The sequence below is a fragment of the Nyctibius grandis genome, chromosome 7, assembly GCF_013368605.1.
Source record: "Nyctibius grandis isolate bNycGra1 chromosome 7, bNycGra1.pri, whole genome shotgun sequence".
Taxonomy (NCBI): Eukaryota; Metazoa; Chordata; class Aves; order Nyctibiiformes; family Nyctibiidae; genus Nyctibius; species Nyctibius grandis.
Genome location: NC_090664.1, coordinates 43,303,961 through 43,324,997, shown reverse-complemented (window position 1 = coordinate 43,324,997; position 21,037 = coordinate 43,303,961). Strand labels below are relative to the sequence as shown.

At 41.5% G+C, this 21,037-nt stretch overlaps 1 protein-coding gene across 13 annotated transcripts in view; it reads left to right on the top strand.

The window, feature by feature from the left end:
* Window positions 1-3,973: 3,973 nt before the first annotated feature.
* Window positions 3,974-21,037, top strand: part of EPC1 (enhancer of polycomb homolog 1) — a 71,127-nt gene continuing 54,063 nt past the window's right edge. For 5 of the 13 annotated variants that reach the window (XM_068405069.1, XM_068405068.1, XM_068405067.1 and 2 more), the window contains exon 1: window positions 20,121-20,579. In XM_068405069.1, coding sequence (XP_068261170.1) covers window positions 20,427-20,579 — 153 coding nt within the window. In that variant the 5' untranslated portion in view covers window positions 20,121-20,426. Of the gene's footprint in view, window positions 4,207-4,929; window positions 5,034-19,531; window positions 19,646-20,120; window positions 20,580-21,037 lie in introns of those variants that run through there. The other 8 variants (XM_068405060.1, XM_068405059.1, XM_068405057.1 and 5 more) reach the window with 4 other exon arrangements.

The window sequence follows — 21,037 nt, the reverse complement described above, 5'->3', positions numbered from 1 at the left end:
GGTGATGGTTTCCTGAACAGGGGTACCTGTAATGACACTGCACGAAGAAAGAAAATTAAATTTCAGGATATACAGAAAAAATATCAGGAGCTACCTTACTTTAGTATGTGGCAAGTAGTGTGACTGTTGTTGGCATATTGCACCTCTTTGTGATGGCCATGACTTGTGAAGCATGAAGACTGCTGATAAACTGGAGAAGCACTACAATCACATAACATCCATAACAAAGAGTAACATTTTATGAGTCTTATATACTCAAACAAAATCAGAAGTTGGACAGAGAGATGGAAAGAAGAAGTTTAATAAGTTACAAAGCCTGTAACAAAGTTAAATTTCAAGCGAGTCAAGTAATCACTGTAACAACGTAGTGAAGATTTTGGTGGATTTTTTTATCACTATACATTTTCAGTCAAGATTGGATGCTTTTTAAAAATATCTGACCTGGGTCAAACAAGAATTAAGCTGGGGAAGGCTATGTCCGCCTTTATAATACAGTCAGGCATCAATGATCCATTCTTATGCTATAATTTATGAATTCTCCAAATTATAGCAAATCCATTTTTTACATTCTTCAAGAGAATTTATGCAGCTATGTGAACATTATGTATTGAAGAAAAATGCAAAATATTTATGCATTTGGTGATCTTTCAACTGAAAAACATTCAACGTCACTTTTATGAAAAGAAAACAAATGATCATTTACATACCAGTTGCAAAAGCACTTTGATATCCTTCAGCTATTGCTGTCTACCTAATGATTTACTGACTAAACAGGGCTGATAATTCACTTCCTAAAGACATCAAGAAAAGATTGTCAAAGGAAGATCAGTGTAATTTGTTTATTACAAGTGTAGAGACAGAGACCTACTTGGAAAATATGGCAGCAGAGTTAAATCTTTATGGGCAAGATAAAGATTAATGACAATGAAAGCTAAAGAATAATAAAAGCAATTATACAGCAAGCAGAATGTAAAAAGTGGTTTCACTAATTTGAGTGAGAAGATGTTATTTGAATGCCAGCAGTTTTTAGCCACTTTCTAACATTAGTCTAAATCCTAAAATATAGCTAGTTTGTTTTTTTGCTCCCATACAGATATTCTATTTCCCTGTTTTTGAGTAAAATCTCAAGATGAACATTCACACCAAGCATTGGACAAAGCTTTAAAAAAAAAAGAGTGCAGAATGGATGGTGGTGCTCTTTGGAGTTACTCCGAGCAATAAGAAGTTTGGGGAAATTTGGCATGAAGTCAAGTGAGGGTTGTTCTTAAAGCATGAGAACATATTGTTTAGCTTTTCTTGGAACTCTTACTCAGATACAAAAAAGCCACAGTGTGCATTTCAACCGCTGCCTCAATTCTCAAAGTTTAGCCCTTGATATACACTATTTTCAGTTAAAACTGATGATGAGATCAAACATGTGAGAGAAAATGACCCTGGCTTAAACAGTTACCATACATTAGCTCATCTACAGAACTAGTGAGCTTTAAATCAGAAGGAAATTTGGGATAGTTCAGTTTAGTTCAGCCTGTAACAAAAAAATCCAGTCAAATTCTTTCACATTTGCTACACCATAACATTTCTGCAGACATTCACCAAGGCCTAGCTCATTTGAGGTTATTTACTTAGCAGCCTTTAGCCCCAAGTTATATCATGGCTAGACAACATACTTAAGAGCTTGTCACATTGTTGCTATAGTAAATACAATCTCTTCTAAGGTATTTCATGCAAAAGAATTACAAAGAATTTGCAAATACGCACCTGCTACGACTGCAATACTGCTACTAAATGTGGGGAAGAAATAAAATAAGTTTAAAAACCTACAGCAACATAGCACAACAAAGAATGTCCTGAGAGGGGTACAGTCTATAGGCTCATAACCCTCTCAGGACATTACCCCTACAGACCATACCGCTCCTCCAAAGCATGGTTTGCTCTCCTGGATGTAGCTATGCCTTAAACCAGAGCCGCAGGGCCCTTTGTGCCCCCTCCACCATTCAGAGGAGGGCTCTGTCAGACCTGTGCTACTTTAGGGCAGATGGTGATGAACACTTATTCTACGGGACACTGGAGGGAGATGAGGACTTCTCAAAAAACAAGTGACAGGAGGAACCTTCCCAGTGCGCATGGTCATTTTGGTCTCAACCCTACTGTGTGCTTATCTACTCGTATTAACAAGTTTGAGGTGACCGGTTAGTAAGTAGGTGTTCATATAATAACCACTACCATCAGGAGTAGTACTTATGAATTCACTATATACAAGTTAGGAGGGAAGTTCAGATAATCAACACGTAGTCTTCAAACTAATGGTTAGGAACAACAATTTTATTCCTATAAAAAGCATGCTGAGTATTTTAAAAAAATAATTAATCTCAGCAGCTACATCTCTTCAGGCCCATGGAATTTGAACTACTGTAGATCTTTTTTTTAGGACTTGTTAACTGCTAGCAGGCCTGGTTTACAATTTTTCCATGTCACCCTGCCTTTTGGATCCTTTCATTGCCTCTCCTGTATCAAAATAAGCTTTGCCTATGTATTTTCAATGCTCTCATGGCCTACTTCCCCCCTTATCTGTTTTCCGTCATTATAAAAAAATTAATGCCAATTTGATTAGATTTCTGTAGTTCGTCTGCTGCTTTTTCAAACAAACATCTTTATGCTTTCTTCCATGCTGTCTTTCTTGTTGGAGAAGTTTTCTTTCAACAGCCACAAAACCAATTAATTTTCTTGATCAAATCCCACCTTATGTCTTCTTCACCATGATGTATACACAGAAACAAGAGTTAGGCTGATGATGTGTTGCAAACTGTGCCTTCCCAGCTGATCAATACAGTCTCATTGTTTCCCTCATCTGTCTGTAGCCATCTGCTGTCTTTTGTCTTACACTTTGAGCTCTTCAGGGCAGGAATTATCTTTTTGCCCTATAATTCTATACAGTATATCGTTGTAATCACAGCCCAGGATTAAGGCTGCTAGATAACATGATAATACAAACAATAATAATGACAAAATTTGCTCTAAATTCTTTGCAGATTTTTTTTTAATCTAAGACCTAGAAATGTGAGGTGGTTCAGGAAGAAAATCACCAATTTCACTGTTTTTTCAGGGTGTCTGAAAAAGGTTTAGAATAGCAGTGGATGGGAATATTAATTCAAGTCTTTTAATACAGCGCTGGATCAGGCTCAGCAGGTCTGACAGCCTGTCTCCATTGTAACTCCTACTGAAGGCAGTAGAAGGGCCCTCATGGGAAATGAATCAGACCCTACAGAGCCCATGAGGCAGCATGCAAGAGAAGCTGTGCTATTGCCTGGCAAGATTGGTGGCTCAGATAGAGGGCCACATATTGACATTTTTATGATCAACTTTAATTTAAATATGCCATATTTTCCTATTTATTTTCTTTTTAAGGTTAATATCAAAAAAGTTAAAGGGCTGCAACACTATACAGGGTCATAATAAGAGAATATCCAAGATTATTTCCACAGAAACCATAATTCAGGCAGACTGCTGTGAACCACAGATGCGAAAACACAAATATTACAAAATGTGGGTTTATGAAGAGGCCTGAATTTCAGTTACCGCTAGGAATCCTCATTCCAGTGTTTCCTCTGCCCCTACACGCTCACTTAGGAGACTGTAATATGTTGGGGGGGGGTTATTTTCCCTTGCACTAAACGTGTTAGAATTTGCCCCTCTTTTCTCAGCAGGGCTACAGCAGGGACTACCTGACTCAGCTCACAAACTAGAGCCACAGCATCGAATTTCCCAACCCACTTAATTTGAAAGCCTGCCAAGATAGGTGAAAGACCTTATAAATATGTAAAGCAGGAAGTTCAAATTACACAGTGATGTAAATTCCCAGTGACTGATGCCCTTTTAAAAACAATAAAAATCCTCGAGAAAGTACAACGTTGGTACATCTGCTTTACTCCCCGTGATGTCTGGTGGTGCCGTACGCGGTTTTAAACGATGGATTGTACTTTTCGTGCGGATTTTATTTTGGATTTCTACCACTTCCTGGAGGCCGGGGGGAGGCACAGTGGGAGGAACCAAAAAACTCGGTGCCACAGCCATTTTGTTTGTGGGCAGCATGGTAGGATTCTGTCAGTCAGTATAAGGAGGGGTTTTTAAAACAGTATTTATGGAAAAACTATTCCTGCCATAACGGATGTATCTGTTGAATTTAGTGTTAATTTAGTTCTTTCAAAGGTAGGTATTTATATTTGTAAGTAAATGGAGTATTTGTTGGGATTCAAGCCTCCCCACTTTCCAGGAATCATGGATTTTGTTTCAGGCATGACTGGCTTTTTCCGACGCGGCGGGGCTGCCGGAGCACGGCGGGGCCGGGCTGCCAGCCGCGGGGTCGCCCGGTGCCGCGGGGGGGGCGGAGGGATGCGCTACCGGCAGAAACTTGCTTCGGGGTTAGGGGTGGGGGCGGGGGGGGACACAGCAAAGTCTCGGGATTATTTTCTCCAGCTGTCTTGCTTTATTAATTCTCAAGAGGCGGCTGCTCTCATTAAAGGGAGGGATTGGGGGGGGGGGGGGGGGGGGGGTGCGTAGTTTTGCAGTGTCACCGAAAACCAGCGCTAGACTTTGGTCCTGTGTGTTTCCAAGGTGGGTGTAAAATGGCACACTGCATTTTTCCAGGCGGCGGTAGCGGGAGCGGCGGCGGGGGGAACGGCGGGGGGGTGGGGAGCGGCGGGGCCGCTGCCCGCGGAGCCCATCGAGCCGTCGCTGGCCCCGGCAAAGTTGTGACCCCGGCGGCGGCGGGTCCCCCCCCCCCCCGCGGCTCCTGGCCGCCCGCCGGCATCGCCCGCAGACCCTCGGGGAAGTCGCCTCCTTCCTCACCCGGCGATCCGGGGCGGGGGGAGGAAGGGAAAAGGAAAAAAAAAAAGAAAAGTCTGACTTTTTGCATTTGCGAAATATTTTAAGGATGTTCGGAGAGCCCTTTACAGCATGGAGGTGGCTGGTGGTAGGAGAGCGAGTATGCAGTCCATATTGTTACAGCCGTTTTGCAAGGACTGCCTTTTCCGAAGGTAAGTTTGTGATTTTAACCAAAAATATTCGTTGCTCCGGGTTTTTTTTTGGCGTGTATTGGGGGCTGTGAAGGGTTTTCGTTGTGTTGATGAGCAAAATGTAGCCTTGTATTTTTCTTAGCTTTGATCTCATGTGTATCCCACCCAGCGATGTCTCCTTAATATCGACAATTCCTGGTCAGTTCTGTTTCCGCTTCAAAATTTTATACACGCGAAGCTTAACAGCAATTTAAGTTCAATTTAAGAGTATAAGAACTCGGGTATTTTTGAGATGGACTTGTTTTTTTGGTTCTGCATTTTTGTTTGGGGGTTTTCTTTACCGAGTAATAAACGGATCCAGGACCGAATATGTGACCGTCTTTATAATGCAGCTCTAACAGATAAAGAAGCATATAATGTTGCTGCTATATGGTCTGGTCGTGGCTAAAAGAGTTTACAATGCTATTCGTGATGGCTCTTGATGGATTACTTTGGTCTAAAGTACGGTGGAAAACTGCCCTTGGTATGGTGAAGGTGGAGACTGACATAAGAGGGTTTGTATTAAGTTATGTCTCTTACTAAACAGTGACCTTTTTATTTACAAATTAAGGCTTTTGTGGCAATTAGTTTAAAGCATTGGTTATGTAAAGGTTCTTATTTCACCACGCTTCGTTTAGATGTCTTGGTGTTTGGTTGGGGTTTTTTTTGGGGGGGGGGGAGGGATTGTGACTGGTTTGTTTGTTTGTTTGTTCTTTTTCGTCCAAGAAGGTACATTTGGGAGACATTTTGTAATTTTGGGCATTTTTCTTAGGCGCATTTTTCTTTCAGCCGGTGGGAGATGTGTTTTGTTGCGCCGTGATGCGGACTGGCGGCGGTGCTCCCGGACGGCCTGTGTCCCTGCGTGTGTCCCCGGCTCGGGGCGGGGGGGCCAGGGGGGAAGGTGGGGCACGGTTGGATCTATTGTACCTTTTTCCTTTTCTCTGTATCAAAAGTAACCGCAGATGAGTTAGAAAGACGATTAAATAGTATCTCTGAAAAATCGTGGTGTTGCCCGAACTAGGGCCCGGAACAGGCATGACCTCACCCTTTCGCTGGTTTGTGTAATGAAGCAGATTTTTATTTTTTTTTTTTTCCAACCCTGTACCTAGAGACCAGTTTTCTTCAGTAATGAGATTTTCGGCCCCGCCCCCAAAATGATTTTACAGTGACTGCAGATGAAAGGTTTTAAAATGATTTTTACATACAATATGGAAGGCTTTGGTACACGTTTATTGTGCAACTAGTCCATTGTTTGCTTGTTGTGAAGTTAAAGGTTATATTCACTGCTGGTTATTAAATCATAAGGTTGCTCTTGCTTGTGTGCTTGCATATGCAAATTTCTTGTTGAGGTCTGTAGGAGTTTGGATTGTGTATGAAGGTGGGATTGTGAAGAAGGGAAAACCTAATGTGGTCCTTCAGATTGTAACAGGATTCACCTAAGGTGGGTGGGTTTTTTCTTTCCTGTTGCTAGCCCCGGAGCATGCGTTTTACATGTATTTATAAATAGATATATATTAATGTGTGTTGTTCTCTTTTGTTACAACCTACAGATCACCTCGGTTCTAAGTGCAAATATTTTAGAAGGTTTTCTGTGAACATCCATATTAGGTGCTTAAGAAAACAGAAGTAATTAATGTTCTAAGAAGATGGGTGGCAAGACATAGTCAAGCCTATGATCAGAGCATATATTAGAAAACTCAACAGGTTCAGGGATAAATTTAACATTAAATTTAACACATTTTTAAGGAATCAATGTGCCTGTTATTTTGGAGCGATATGAAGCTGACAATTTTAGAGACCTTTGCATCTATTTTGCATTTCAGTGTCCTCATTATTTTCGAAGAATAAATTTAACAAATACTGAGGTGTTTGAAACAGTCTCTAAACTTCTCATGAGCATTTTAATCTTCAAAAATGCATTTAGATTTTCTTTTTAAAGAAGGTTTGCTCATTAAGTTATTTAGTTTATGGAAACTGATACACAACTTCAAGTAGATCTCTGTAATGGTCGTCTTTTTTTTTTTTAAAGGAAGGTAAAATTTATTTCTATCTTAGTAAATACATCTTGTAACCTTCTTCTAGTAAGAGACATCTATATCCATGCGAGCAGTCAGCTTGCATCGTCTCTCCTCTGTCAGACAGGATCTGCTTTCATGGAGTCTTGGCTGGAGCATAGAGTCCTGTTGGGCTACGACAGTGCAATATGACCATTACGTCTTCAGTGTCCTAGTACAACTCTTAGGTCTTGAGGACAAGTAGCAAGATATGGGCCTTCTGAGAAAGTGTGGACTTTAGACGTCTTCCATTTTTGAGACCTGATTGCTGGGTCACAAGGTTGGCATTTTGGGTTACGCCAATGGAAGTAGAGACAATTGTTGTTGAATCTATTACAATAATTATAAATCTTAGAGAATCACTGGGTTATTTACATCTGAGTAATTCTGATACAACTTTCACTTTCTTCTTTACATTATGTAGACCAATGTTCAGTTTGCTCATCCATGGATGACAGTACTGAGCAAATAATAAACTACTGAAGGTAATTTCATGCTTCTGCTCCTCTTGTCATCCTGAACTACGAAAGTGATGATCCCTGCAGCCTTTGCGTGCAGGCCATGAATGAACCCATTGCTAGTGATCTTGCTGCTCAGAGGCAGCTTCTAGCTCAGTGAAGTCAGCAAGAACATCAATACTGAATAGAAACTTGCTTCAGATTTGCTCTTCTTTCTCCCGTTCAGTTAGGGCTACTTTTTAACATTGGTTATGGTTTTGCAACTTTGATGCTGCATCTGATGAAAGTGTCTGTTCTCACTCCTACCAAGAAGTCATAAGGTGAGAGGAGTGAAGTGCTGATGTTTTGCAATTAAGCGGTTTCCTCACTTCTCTCCTGCTTCCTTTTTGAGCCATTGTTGAAGAAGAAATAGTTCCCAGCAGATGTGTTGCCAATAAGGAATGAGAATTGATTAAGATTTAGCACCCTCTCAAAGCTAAATAGCAACTAACTTATCTCCTGCATCTTCTGCAGAAATGCCTGGAAGAGTCATTACTGAGTCTTGGAGCGGGGTGGCTCTGTCTTGATTGTGTGTTTTCCCCACCCTGCTCCTTCTGAAATCCCTGTCTGTGGAATACCAGGACCTAAAACATAAGATATTATTTATTTCTTGGTGGGTTTCTTAATTTTGTCCCCTATATATCCCTTTCTAAGATGGCAAAACTAGTATATTTTTCTCCTAATACAGTTTCCCCTTTTACCTAGAAACTCTATATAGACTCCATACATCTTTCAAAGATATTTGGCTCTCCTGGCTTAAAACTCTTTGAAGTTTAGCATCCTACTGTAAAACAAAAAATCTTTTCCAAGATCGTAACTCATCCTGACTGACCATATTGTTCTGTGAGCCTTCATGACGTTCCTCCTACCAATATTACTAGTATTATACACTCAAATAAGAGACACAGGGTACAGATGACTGGCTGTCTACAATTGTCATAGAAGTGGAGATGTGTAGATCCCAGGCAGATTTAACCAGCTTCCAAAGTTAGCCAATAATAATGTGAAGACAGTTGCCCAGATGTGTGCTAGTGGTATAAAAGAACATCATGTGGGACTCGGTTCAAATGAAAGCCACAACTCATGCTTCACTCGTATATCACTGTGTTCTCTGTTTTCCTATGGGTGATAACATACCTTGACGGCTGGGACTCCTGGCTGTTCCCTTTTGAGAGTTCTAAACTATTCATTGTTTCCTTGATTCAACACTCAACAAGGTTTCAGGAGGGGCGGGGAAAAGTATCTTTATGTTCTAAAAACCTTGTGACATAGAGTCTTGTTTCCCACCTTTCTTATTTCATCACTTTTATCTGTAGTACTGCACATCATAGATGTCAGCATCAAGTTAAAGCAATGAACGAATTTTTAAAAACTTGCTTCAAGGGTCACCTGTTTCCCAGCTATGAACAAAGGATGATACATTTCTTGCTTGCTTCAGACTCTCATATTCTAGAAAGTTAGATCCATGCACACCTCTTCCAGACTGGTATTTGCATGGCTTTTCAGTGTTATGAAATAATCTGCTCTACCTCCTATATGCCAGAGGAAACTGCTATGGCTAGCGCATCATAGAATCAATCACAGAATGCCAGGTTGGAACGGACCTCAAGGATTATCTGGTCCAACCTTTTTTGGCAAAAGCACAGTCTAGACAAGATGGCCCAGCACCCTGTCCAGCTGAATCTTAAAAGTGTCCAATGCTGGGGAATTCACCACTTGCCTGGGGAGACTATTCCAATGGCTGACTGTTCTCATTGTGAAAATTTTTCCTCTTGTGTACAATCGGAATCTCCCTTCATTCTACCTTTTAGCATTCTTCATATTTTCCCTCTTTTATCAAATAGCTGAAGAAGTTAATTCATGTTGTAGGGAAGAGATCCAAATCCTTGAGACAATCCTAGATTTTAAATGCTATAGTAAATGTATGGGGCTGGGGGCGGGGTGGGGAGGGAAATACCAGTGCTTTGAAACAGAATTTCTCTGGCTTGTTCTTGAGCAACAAAGTATGCCTTGGACATGTATGACCACATACCAGTGGCTTCAGCTCCCACAGACTTCTTTAGATTCTTAGCTAAGTCATGTTTCCAGTATGTTGTGTTACCCCTGGGCTGTCCTTTGGCCCCAGGAGCAAGATAACACCAACACTACGAATTTCCTTAACAGGATGTTTTGTTCATAAATTCCCTACTGATAATAGCTAAAGCCTAAAATTGGTGGTCAGAATTTGACCCTTAAAGTAGGTATTGCAGTGCTTAAAAAGTAAGTACATTTGCTAAAAAGTATTCTTTATTGCCTGTCTCCCTGCATAAACAACAGAGAGAGATGGGAACTGCCAAGTAACATGCGAGTACTAGCCTTCACTAGTTGTGTAGGGAGTTGAGATGCTGTTATGGAGGTCCCAGATGGTAAATGGAAAGTTGCTCAGAGGCACACAATACCATACGATAGAAAACAATGGTTATGGATGCCAAAGCGTATTGGTTTGAACACCAGTAAAAATAGCAAGAGCTCTAAATGCTAGGCCTTCTGCAGCCCGTGGGAATTCAAACCTGGAGCAAACAGTTTCAAATGGTGGGATGCTGACTCTCCATCTTCTGCTGTTGCAGAAGACAATCTGGACCACTTTGGAGCGAAAAATGCTAGGGAAAGGGAAAATAAGGAGTTAGAATTTACAATGTGTTGAGCACCGGGATTCCCAGAGGAACAGGGAAGAAGGTGGGCTGGATCTCACTCCTGCTTCCAGGGCTGCTTCATGGATTTTACTCAATAATGTTTAAATGTAAAATGTAGGAAGTCCCAGGAGCAGCGAGCAGAACCAATGACTTGTTTCTCTCAGAGCAGTCCGCTTTCTGTCACATTCCATTTTGTTTTTTCGCTGGGACCTATGTCTACAAGTTAGATATCTAGGTAACAAGCCTGTAGGGTGATGTTAACTCATGCTTCAATGGATTAACAGAAAGCTGTGCTTCTGAGTAAATGGGAATCCCTGTATCGTAAACACTTAATGTAGAATTTACCCATCTAAAGTCAAGTGAAGCACTGTTAAATCTGTAATCCTAGTCATTGAAAAGAAAGAGGTCAGGTAGATCACATCTTTAAAAACCAAACCACAAAAAGACGCCCAAAAAAAACCCCCAAATTTTGGATTTCGGCTGCACGGTGAACTGTATTTTAAACTTCACTGATTATCCTGATGAGATCTCATCTGCCTAGTATGACTAGCTCAGATGTGAATGTCCTCACTTAATCAGATAAATCCCGCACCCCAGTGTTTGGTTATACTGACTTGTGCATGATTTAGATAACGAAGAGTTAGCTTCCCTTCAGAGCTTTAAGAAACTCACTAAATGGAAGCGAGACTTCCCTGGCCTCACAGGTGTGTGCGTCTTGAATATTCATTAACACAAATAAGAGACTTTTCCATGTTTGTTCAAACAGGATTATAAAACAGGTGACTCAGTTCTGAGCCTTTCAGCATTACATGCATCCCTCTGGTCCTGTGTCTGTTTACTAGGAACCTTGGTGCTGCCATAACCTGATGACTAAAAGGATAATTTCTTCAAAGGGTCTTTTTACCTCACAGCTTTTCATCTGTAATGCCACGCATAGACAGGGCTTGTTACCCTGGTGAATTGGTTCAGAGAGTTTTTTCTTAAGAAAATTTAAAATTTAATTTCACATGTTATAATGCAGAGCAGTTATTTCTGATGGTCTTACAGGTATCTATACAAGACAGAATATCTTGATGCCTTTAGACAAGGTGATTGTGTATTTGCAATTCAAGAGCCACAATCAGCATCTTTTAAGGAAAAGCCAGGCTAGATAACAGAGGGGAAAAGCCTTATGTCTGATGACTCTACATACACATGTTCTGTTTGGCCCATATCCATTTATAACCATGTAATGAATAAAGATTCCAGAAGAAAGTATTCTGATTTCTTTGGTCATCTCTGAAACAATTTCCCAGATAAAAACTAGGTACGGCAGGAATCTGTGGGACTTGGAAGCTCTAGTCAAGCAGACTTTCAGATGAGCTACTTTAATGTGAGAAACTGTTTTCCTTTCTATCTTCTATATTCTCCCCTGATTTTTTTTTTTTTTTTAATTAGGTCGTGTCCTTTTGTGCTAACACCTTTCTTGAGTTGCTTCCAAATCAGATGAAGTTCAGCAGACTTGGCACTTGTGACCAGTACCTGGCTTGTGCACAGGCCCCTGTGTTAATGACAGTGGTCTGGCTTCTTCTCTTGGACAGATCAACAGAGTGCCAGACAACAGTAAAACTAGCACATTATTTAATAAGAGAATGAGAATGGAGCGTCTGTATTGGAGAGGGCTGAGGGGGTGAAAGCCTTAACTGCTTGTACTCTAAATGATTTGAGAAAACTTCTTTCCACTTGGTTGTGTTTCTCAGGTTGTCTTTACAGCAGACTTGGGTATTTCACCGGAGGGGGAGAAGAAAATGCCAATGATATCACAGCAGCTTGGGCCTTCTGAGCCCACCTACATTGGAGACATAGAGAAAATAATCTAATATAATCTAATATGATTTCTCTATCTTTCTTCTCCAGACAACTTCATATTTCCATCTAAACCAAAACACTTTCCCTCTCAGCATCTGCCCAACTCTCACAAGTTTTTTGCATTCTCTAAATGTTGAAAGACCTCTGAAAATGTATTTTCTTCCAGTTAACCCTATCATAGTTTTCCATTTTTATGCCTCTGATGCTATCATTTAAAAAAAAAAAGAAATCAAACCACTCAGATCGGTTTTGTGTACAGATCTAGCCTCCTCTGCTGGATACATATATTCAAACTTAGTTCATTAGCTTTCTTCACTAAAAAAAAAAGAAAGTGTTATTAATTAGAGCTTTCTGAAGTGTTTAAGTGTTTGGTTATAAATATGATCATGATTAATTTTTGGTTCGTTGGGGTTTTGTTTGCTGGTTTGGTTTGGTTTGTTTTTTTTGCAAGCCCAATCCTTTGCATTTCCAGCAAGAAAAGGATAAGATTTTTGCCCTTCTGCTGGTTCTTTACTGGAAATACATAATCATATGATTAACTTCACTTGACTCAGAAATTATTCATGTGTTATAAACCAATGTTGCAGAAGTCCATACCTAAGTAAGAGGTGGCTAGCTTGTCTCCCCAGATCAGGTTTTGTTTACCATAATGTTTTAGAGTAATTAGCATGAAAGAAGAATAAATTGTGATTTTAATATTGTTTTGCATTTCAGAATGCAAAACATTCTGGGTAAAAGTTTAAAAAAAAAAAAAACAAACAGAGCATGAAGTCAGACATTTTTGGATTTTTTTTGTCCTCTTTTTTCTTATTTTTTTCTTTTCAACTTTGCAAAAAGATTGCATTTTAAAACTTTGTCTGTCCTACTACTTGATCCACAAAATAATTCAGTTGCTGGAGAAGATGGCTGTAGCAAGAATTCAAGATGTCTAGCATAATATTTTGGAGGGAATATGTATTATGGAATGTAAGAGTAAAGGAGAAACTCTTAAATCACTTATCTTTTAACTGTTACAATTCTTAGGATAACTGTTCTGAATCCAGTAAAACTTAAACAGGGAAAGGTATCTTTCAATGCAGAAGAGTCTCAGCATAATTTTTGTCTTTTTACCACTGCTATATCTAACAGAATAACTATTTCCATTATTATATGTTTTCCCTATACACATAAAAACTTAAGTCTCCTGAGCAAGCCATATAAAGGAAGCTGATTCCTTTCTGACAGTATGATAAAACTCCCACAAACCCTTTGTGCTTTCAGATATATTTTAGGCAAGAGAATGGTAAGATGGGCTCTACCTGTACAGGTGATGTTGGGACAAATATCGAGTCTGTAAAATAATAATCCTAAATCATTAGTTCCTGTTGCAGCCTTTCTGTTCCTCCTACAGAGGCAACTGCCTCCACCATCTTTAAGAGCTTAGCTGTAGTTGCAAAAGTAGAAATGTGGTAATAGCTTTTGCTGCTCCTCTGTTAGCTTTGTTTCTTCTCACTAAGAGAGTTGCTGGCTAGTGCCTTTTCCTCCTCTTTTGGATATAGCTCAGTGCCATAACACCTTTCAGGTTCAGACCGTTTCCCTGAGGATGCTGGACTTTACTTTTGAATATGTATGGCTAACAACACATTCCCCTAATAAGATTACACCATTAAATTGGCATCTAACTCCTTTCACTCATGTGGAAAAATGTTGCCTGTTATATATGTACTTGAAACTGTAAAACCCTACCCACACACAGTGATATGTGATCAGTCCGAAAGAAAATAAGAAATCCTTCATTTATAGACTAGTTCAGACACTACTCTTGTAGGCAAAGGTCTTCAAATATGGCATATGACAGTGTATTACTGTTTTGAGTGCGTAATAAATTGTATATACAGTTTTATCATTTTCAAATCCTTTTTGCACAGGTTTTATCATTCCAGACTACTGTAATCTGTAGCCTTCACAAACTGGATCAAGTGAAGGAAGAGGACAGTGGCAGTAAGCTGTAGCTACTAGGGGAATGTAACTTCTAACGTGGGTCTTTTCAAGTGGCTTTTCTTCTGATTTATGTAGTTGGGTTTTTTTGCTGAGTTGTTGAAGTATCTGATTGGATTCCCACTTGGTACTCAGTGCAGCTTCATAAGCAGCTGTGCTGATACAAATGAAGGGGCAGTGTGACTTTGGAGGAAAAAAGAATGAATGGCAGAGCAGAAAGTGGGACTGCAGTACCGTAAACCAATATTGTTAACAAAGGCCACACATTACAAAGCGATAGTCTCATGTGGAGAGCCTAAGAAAGGATGGAACTATTGTTCATTTCGCCCTGTCTTGGTTTTGTTAGCATTAACTAATGCAAAATAACACTGTCTTATGATTTCCTGCATGTAGTTTGCATTTATCACACTGTAATTCCTTATCCAGCTTTAAGTATGGCCACTTGCAACAAAGTGTTAAAATTTCAGATTTTGTTGCAAGAAAGCCAACTTCTGTGCTTCTGTTCTGAATGTTAAGGACACAACTAGTTTTGCAATGCTGCTTTACTGGTCACTTCTAGTAAGATACTGCTCATGAGAATAGCATCATTGGTTTTATAGTAGAAAAATCACATGCTCGTGTTTAACACTTCGGAGCTTCTTGTTTTGCCAGGCTGTTACGTCTCCAAATTTAAAATTTTTTAGGCAGCTTTGGAATCGAAAGGATTATGTTTACTTACTAGCTGTTGAATGGTAACAGAAATAGGAGATTAAATGCAGTATTATCCTTTTTCATCTCTGTTTGGTGTTCTGCAGTGTAATTTGGAAGTGCTTACAAAAAAAAAAGTAACTAAAAGATTTGGCCATGCAGTACATGTACCTACCTGTTCATTACAGAAACAAAAATTCATATATATAAGACAAATTATTTTTCCCTCATTGAGACAAGAATTGAGGAAGAGATTTACTTGGTCACGACTTCAAATTATGATTCAGAAAGAACTTCGAACAAGCTTTCTAGCTATTGCATCTCAACCATGAACACCTAGAATAACTAAGTGAATATATCATACCATTCTTTGAGATGCCAAAGCTATGAAACACTAAATTATCTTTCAAAAAAATGGCAGAAGTTATCACAAAGGTGTTCTACACTAGTTTTGTTGTATGGTGTCTGAACTCTTTAAATACGTTTGACAGCTCCATTATCTCTTTTAAAATAGACAGTTGACACCAGCAAATAAGGTGAAATTCACTATGAATTACATCCGTTCATTTATGGTTGAAATCTTCATGCTGTTAAGATAATTTCTATCTGTACCTACTTACTACTGTAATGTGACATTTTATAAAATAATGAAGAACCTCCAGTGTCATATTTGCCTACATTTATCTCATTTTAACCCAAACTCCAGGTAGCTCACTGAGATTATTTGGAAGAATATAGCTATGTGTAATGTTCCAAAACATAACCAAAAAAAAAAAGATAGCTGAGAAGTGAATTTGAACAGAAGCATCACTAGCAAGTCTAAAACAGGAATACACATACAGAATCCATAATAGCTTACTAGAGAACAAAACAGCCACCTGTATCTTTCCAAATACCCCTAAAAGTAAGTCATTCTGGAAAGAAACCTGAGTATGGTAACTTCATAGTGTGTCATTTCTTAACACTTGATTATTGAAAGTGAGGGGGGAAAAAAAGACCAGTGATACTTTTTATCAGTTCATAGTAGTCAGCATTTGTGGAGATAAAAGGCAAAAAAAAGGTCGACAAGATTGCTATATAAATAAACAATGAGTGAGTGAGCTCCACAGTAGGAGAAGCAGGGTATAAAGTAGTCCCAGAGTGAGAAAAATGAAAAATTGCAAGTATTTATGGATATGCAAGTTAGTGTATAGTTCAATGTACTCAGCATATTCCTCAATTTATGAAAATATGGTATTATCTTCTGTATGTAAGAACTATTTTTAAATGGTTGGCAAATGAGAAGCATGTTTTACCTTTAACATGTTCTATTTTTAATTGTTGTCTGCTACAGTTTTAAGTAGGTACAAGAAAACTATGGCCAGAGAAAATGAATGTATGTAAGGAGTCAAATGTACTTGATTTCTAATCCCAGTTTTACTCTGGATTTCAATGTATCATTATTTTGGAGGGGAAGGGGATGGAAGTAAGTTTAAAAAACAAAATCCAAACAAAACCCCCTCTTCCAGTGAGGCTGGAGAGTGGAATGACATAAAATGTTCACTGCTCATACTAGGTATTGCTGTGGATATTTATTTTCTCAAATAAACAGGTTTTCCTTAAAAGTAGAACAATAGAAAACTCATATATGCAATGTCAGCCTTTATGTTGTCCTTTATTTCAACCTTTAACTCCTTTATTTTATACTTCCCTTTACATAATGTACTTAATTTGAGATAAACTCCTAATATAAAAAAATGAGAACAAGAATATTTTTAAAAAGGGTTTTTTAGAAGTTGAACAATTGTCTCCTAGAATTTTATATCCTTAAAATACAGAGTTGCTTGATTCCAGAAAGCACAAAAAGTGTCACAGTTTACCCTATATGCCCTTTATGCATAGCTATTTTGTCACTAGAACCAATGATTGCTGTTAGAATGGGGGACAATAGGAAGCTCGTGTTCAGAAGACTACAACTTATGCTTAAAGAAACTACTGAAAGCCTTTCTCTGACTCAGAGAGGTTCTAAGCCACAAAACTAAATAAATACTGCAATATGTAAAAACTTGTCAAATGGTATATAGAACTTGCAAACCAAAATAGCAAGTTAAGTTTTTGGGCTTCACAAACCCGAGTTAGATCATATCACAAAAGACCCCTGTATGGATCAAATTGTTGGATCTTTGCCCTTAATGCTCAGTCTGAATTTAGTACTTTTGAATGTGTATTGAAATGGTTATATTTACCACCTACATAGTTGATGTACAAAGTTCTTTCATTTTAGTAAAGCTTGTTCTTTCAATTAACTATTTTGAGATCATAAAAAAGATGGAGCCTTAAAGAAATGCCTCCAATGTTAAAGATCTAATTTCAGTGTTCGTACAGAAAAAGAACAGCAGTTCAAAATGCCATATTCATTATATTTCAGTTACCTTATAGTTCATTAAATTCCAGCTTTTAAAACAGACACATAGCACTTTGGTACAACAACTGAGTTTACACTTACTGATCTTTTACTGAGAGCTGGCAAAGAGTATTTTGGTCATTATGCAAAACATACCGATTTTAGATTAACTACTGTCATAGTGCAGCACCAAGGTCTACAAATGTAATGTGAGCATTTTGGTAAATGCTACAAAATGGCAAAACTTAAAATATATCTGCATATCCTAACTGAAAGGAAGGTAAAATAGAAACATCAGTCTGTCTTCTATATTTTTTTCCTGTTACTGCCTTTACAGAACAGAAATTAGGGCTGATGTTGCACTGTTTTCAAATATCACACTTTTCATCTCACTAGCAAATTAATTTAGGTAATTTTGAGGACTAATCAACTTCTGCTACAAAATACTTAAATACAATCTATTTAATTGGGAAAACATTAAAAGCTGATGAGTCCAAGAGTTTCAGGCCAAAACTCTTTCTTAATGCGCACTGTCCTGTTTGTATCCAAATGTTATTGTCCATTCTGCTTGTGCTGCACTTTTCCCAAGCCTGTCGTAGGGTTAGAAATGCAAAGGTCAATTAAGGATAAGTTTAAACTTGAATGTTCTTTCTTTGTAGTTCAGGATATTTTCTATACTTTGCTTTTCATTATGTATTGTTTCTCTTTTCATCAGTGGACGTGGGGCGTTACATTTAATGCCCTTATTTTTTGCTCAGCTGCCAGGTATTTAATTTTCATTTAGTGTTTTAGGTCAAAGCAAATCTATGGCAGCATATTGCTATTTATTTTTTTTGTGATCACCTTACCTATCTGCTAGTTGGATAAACTAAATTATTCAGTATTTGTGGAAAACTCTGTAGATGTTTTATGTGCAATTTATTTTAGGATTACTTTAGGATTACTATTTCTAGCTAGTGTGTGCTTTAAGCTTTAAAATTCGCATAAAAAGCAATATGCAATTTTTAACATTTGGTTCTCATGTAACCACTGAAGTACAAATGAATGCAATGATATTCCTTAGTTCATGCCACTATCCTTTTAAACAACAAAACAAACCCAAAAAAAACAACCCTCCCTTTAAAAAACAAACAAACAAACAAACAAAACTCATTCTCCCTAGCAGCTGTCTTCCACTGCATTACCCATTTGCAATACGCAGAGAATTTCCTGTCCCAGGGAGGTTGTGAAGCTGAATGACTTGCAGGTGAAAGAGTTTGGGAGACCTATGGGGAAGTCAGGCATGCAAATAGTTGGCTTGAAACTGCTGTTAACAACTGCATCTAGCAATATTTTATCCAGTGGCTAAGAGTTGTTTAAGGTTGAGGATGGTGGTATTGTTATGAAGGAGGTGATGTGATTAAAAAAAAATTTTGCTTTTATTATAGACATACCAGATCGTTAAAATTACTAAGCAAAATAAGGCTTTTCTAATGCTTTTTTAACCTTACGTCCTATTTCCGAAAGTTCTATTTCCCAGGAGTAATATGTGATTAAGAACAAGTTCTGTCTACTGATTCTCATATAGCAGCACAAAACTAATGTATTTTGCTTTAAAAGTGGAGGGATACTTAAATTCGAACAGAACACAATATTCTCACACTTTTTAATTAAAATAAACATAACTTCAAGAAGGTGGATTTATTTATGATTTAGCTATAGAACTAGAATTACATTATGAGCTAATTGAAGAACATAACATATATAAGCATGAGAAGTGTTCCTTAACTAGACAGCTCTAGTGATGGCCTGGGAGAAACGGGCTTTGACATTTTTATGGCTCCGCTGTGATGACCTGGGGCGGCATGTGGAGACGTAAGTGAGACTCAGAATTTCCTATCTCCTGCTTATAGCAGAGTACTGCAATTTAATCAAATCGTTGAGACGTAAACGAGCTTACCTAATGAGACAGGCTCAGATTAGTTATAACCTTTGCCTCTAGTGAGCTCGCTTCAAGGGGTAACTGGTAACTTAAATCCAAGCAAGGGTTAAACTAGTTCACGTGTCAGTACTTCACTACTGGACCAAGTTTCTGAAAGCCTGAGAGAAAGAGGCTGGAAATGCTGTTGTGGAGGTGACCGGTTCTTAGTCTTTCACGTTTTCAGGGAGGTGCCGGTGTTTCTCCTTCATTTAGCACGAATGCGAACTTGGTTCCGCGGTGCAGGGAGGGGCCGCGCCCGGCAGGCAGGTGCTGCTGAGGGCGCAGGGGGTGTCGCTTCGCCCCCGAAGGCGCCGCGGGACGCCGGGACAGGGGCCGCTGCCGCCCGCCGCGGGGCTCGGGCCGGGCGCTGAGGCGAGGACCGCTTCCCCCACCCCAGGCGGCCCCTCAGCCGCCTCGCAGCCGGGACCCCGCGCCGGGCGTCTCTCCGGCCATTGCTCGGGGGGCGCCGCGCTCGAAGGGAACTGGGCGGCCCCGCCGCCTCCCGCCCGGGTCGGGGTAAGTTCGGCGCTCGGGGCAGACTGTCCTTCGGTCCGGTGCCCAGCCGGTCCCCGAATGACCCGAAAGGTCGGGGCCGGCACTTTCCCGCTGTTCCCCGGTTTCCCGTAGCGAGGAGAGGCTACCAGGGAAAGGGCTTGCTCCTTTTACCCCGGGGAGGCTTCCCCTCCGCGGAGTGGGGGGATTGGGGGCCCGCTGAACCTCCGTACCCCCACAGCAGCGGAGCGCGCCTTCCCCGGCGCAGCTCCGAGGCAGCTGAGCCCTGGCCGCACGCTGAGGAAGAGCTTCCCCCGCGCCACGCGAGACGGGGTCCCGTGGGGAGCAGCTGCGCCCGCCCCCCCCTCCCCCCCCCCGCCCCACGAGTGGTGCCCCGTGCCCGCTGCTCGGCCGCTCCGAGCTCGCCCGCGCTCCCGAGCCCGCGCTCCCGTGCTCGCGCTGCGCGCGCTCTCCCCCGGGCGGCGCTGTGCCCGCGCCCCTGCGCGATGCAGTGTGGGAATGGCTGTGGCGCTGGGGTTGGCTGAAAGAGGCGGCCAGTCGAGGTTTAATGTCCGCCATGTTGGCCGTGGCGTATTGAGCGGAGCCGGAGCGGCGGAGGAGAGAAGCCAGCGCCCAGCCCAGCCGCGCCAGCCGGCGCCGCCGGGCCCCGTGTCGGAGCGCGCCCCGCCCTGCCGGGGGAGCCCCGGTCCCTCCATGAGAGCGCTCGGCGGGGTCCGGCTCTCAGCTCGGAGCGCTCTTGCTGTCGCCCCCCCCTCCCCAGCCGGAGCCGCCATCGCCGCCTAACATGAGCAAACTGTCGTTCCGGGCCCGGGCGCTGGACGCGTCCAAGCCGCTGCCCGTCTTCCGCTGCGAGGACCTGCCCGACTTGGCCGAATATGCCTCCATTAACCGGGCCGTGCCGCAGATGCCCACGGGCATGGAGAAGGAAGAGGAGTCGGTACGTGAGACCCCCCCCCCCCCCTCGGCCGGGTCCCTCCATCCCCCCCGCACCCGGGGCCCCCACCTTCGCCTCTGCGCAAGCACAAAATGGCCGCCATCTTCTCCCCGCTCTCCCCGCCCGCCGGGAGGAGGGAGGGGGGAACCTGCGGAGGGAAGGCGCTGAACCCGGCGGCCCCTTACCGCACCTTCCCCCAGCGCTTTCCTACGGCCCCCTCTCCCCCCGGCCCGTGCCCCGCGGTAGCTGTCGGCCCGTTCGCGAGGCCCTGAAAGGCACAAAAGGGGTCACGTGATGTGGCGGGCGGCCGCCATTTTGTCTCTTGATTCCTTGGGCCGGGCCTTGTGCGGCAGCGCGGCGAGGAGACGGGCCTGGCGGCGCCGTGCCCGCGCTGCCCCAGCGGGTGGCGCTGCCGAGCCGGCCGCCGCCGCAGGGGGCGCTCGGCGGCGGGCGGCGCTCGG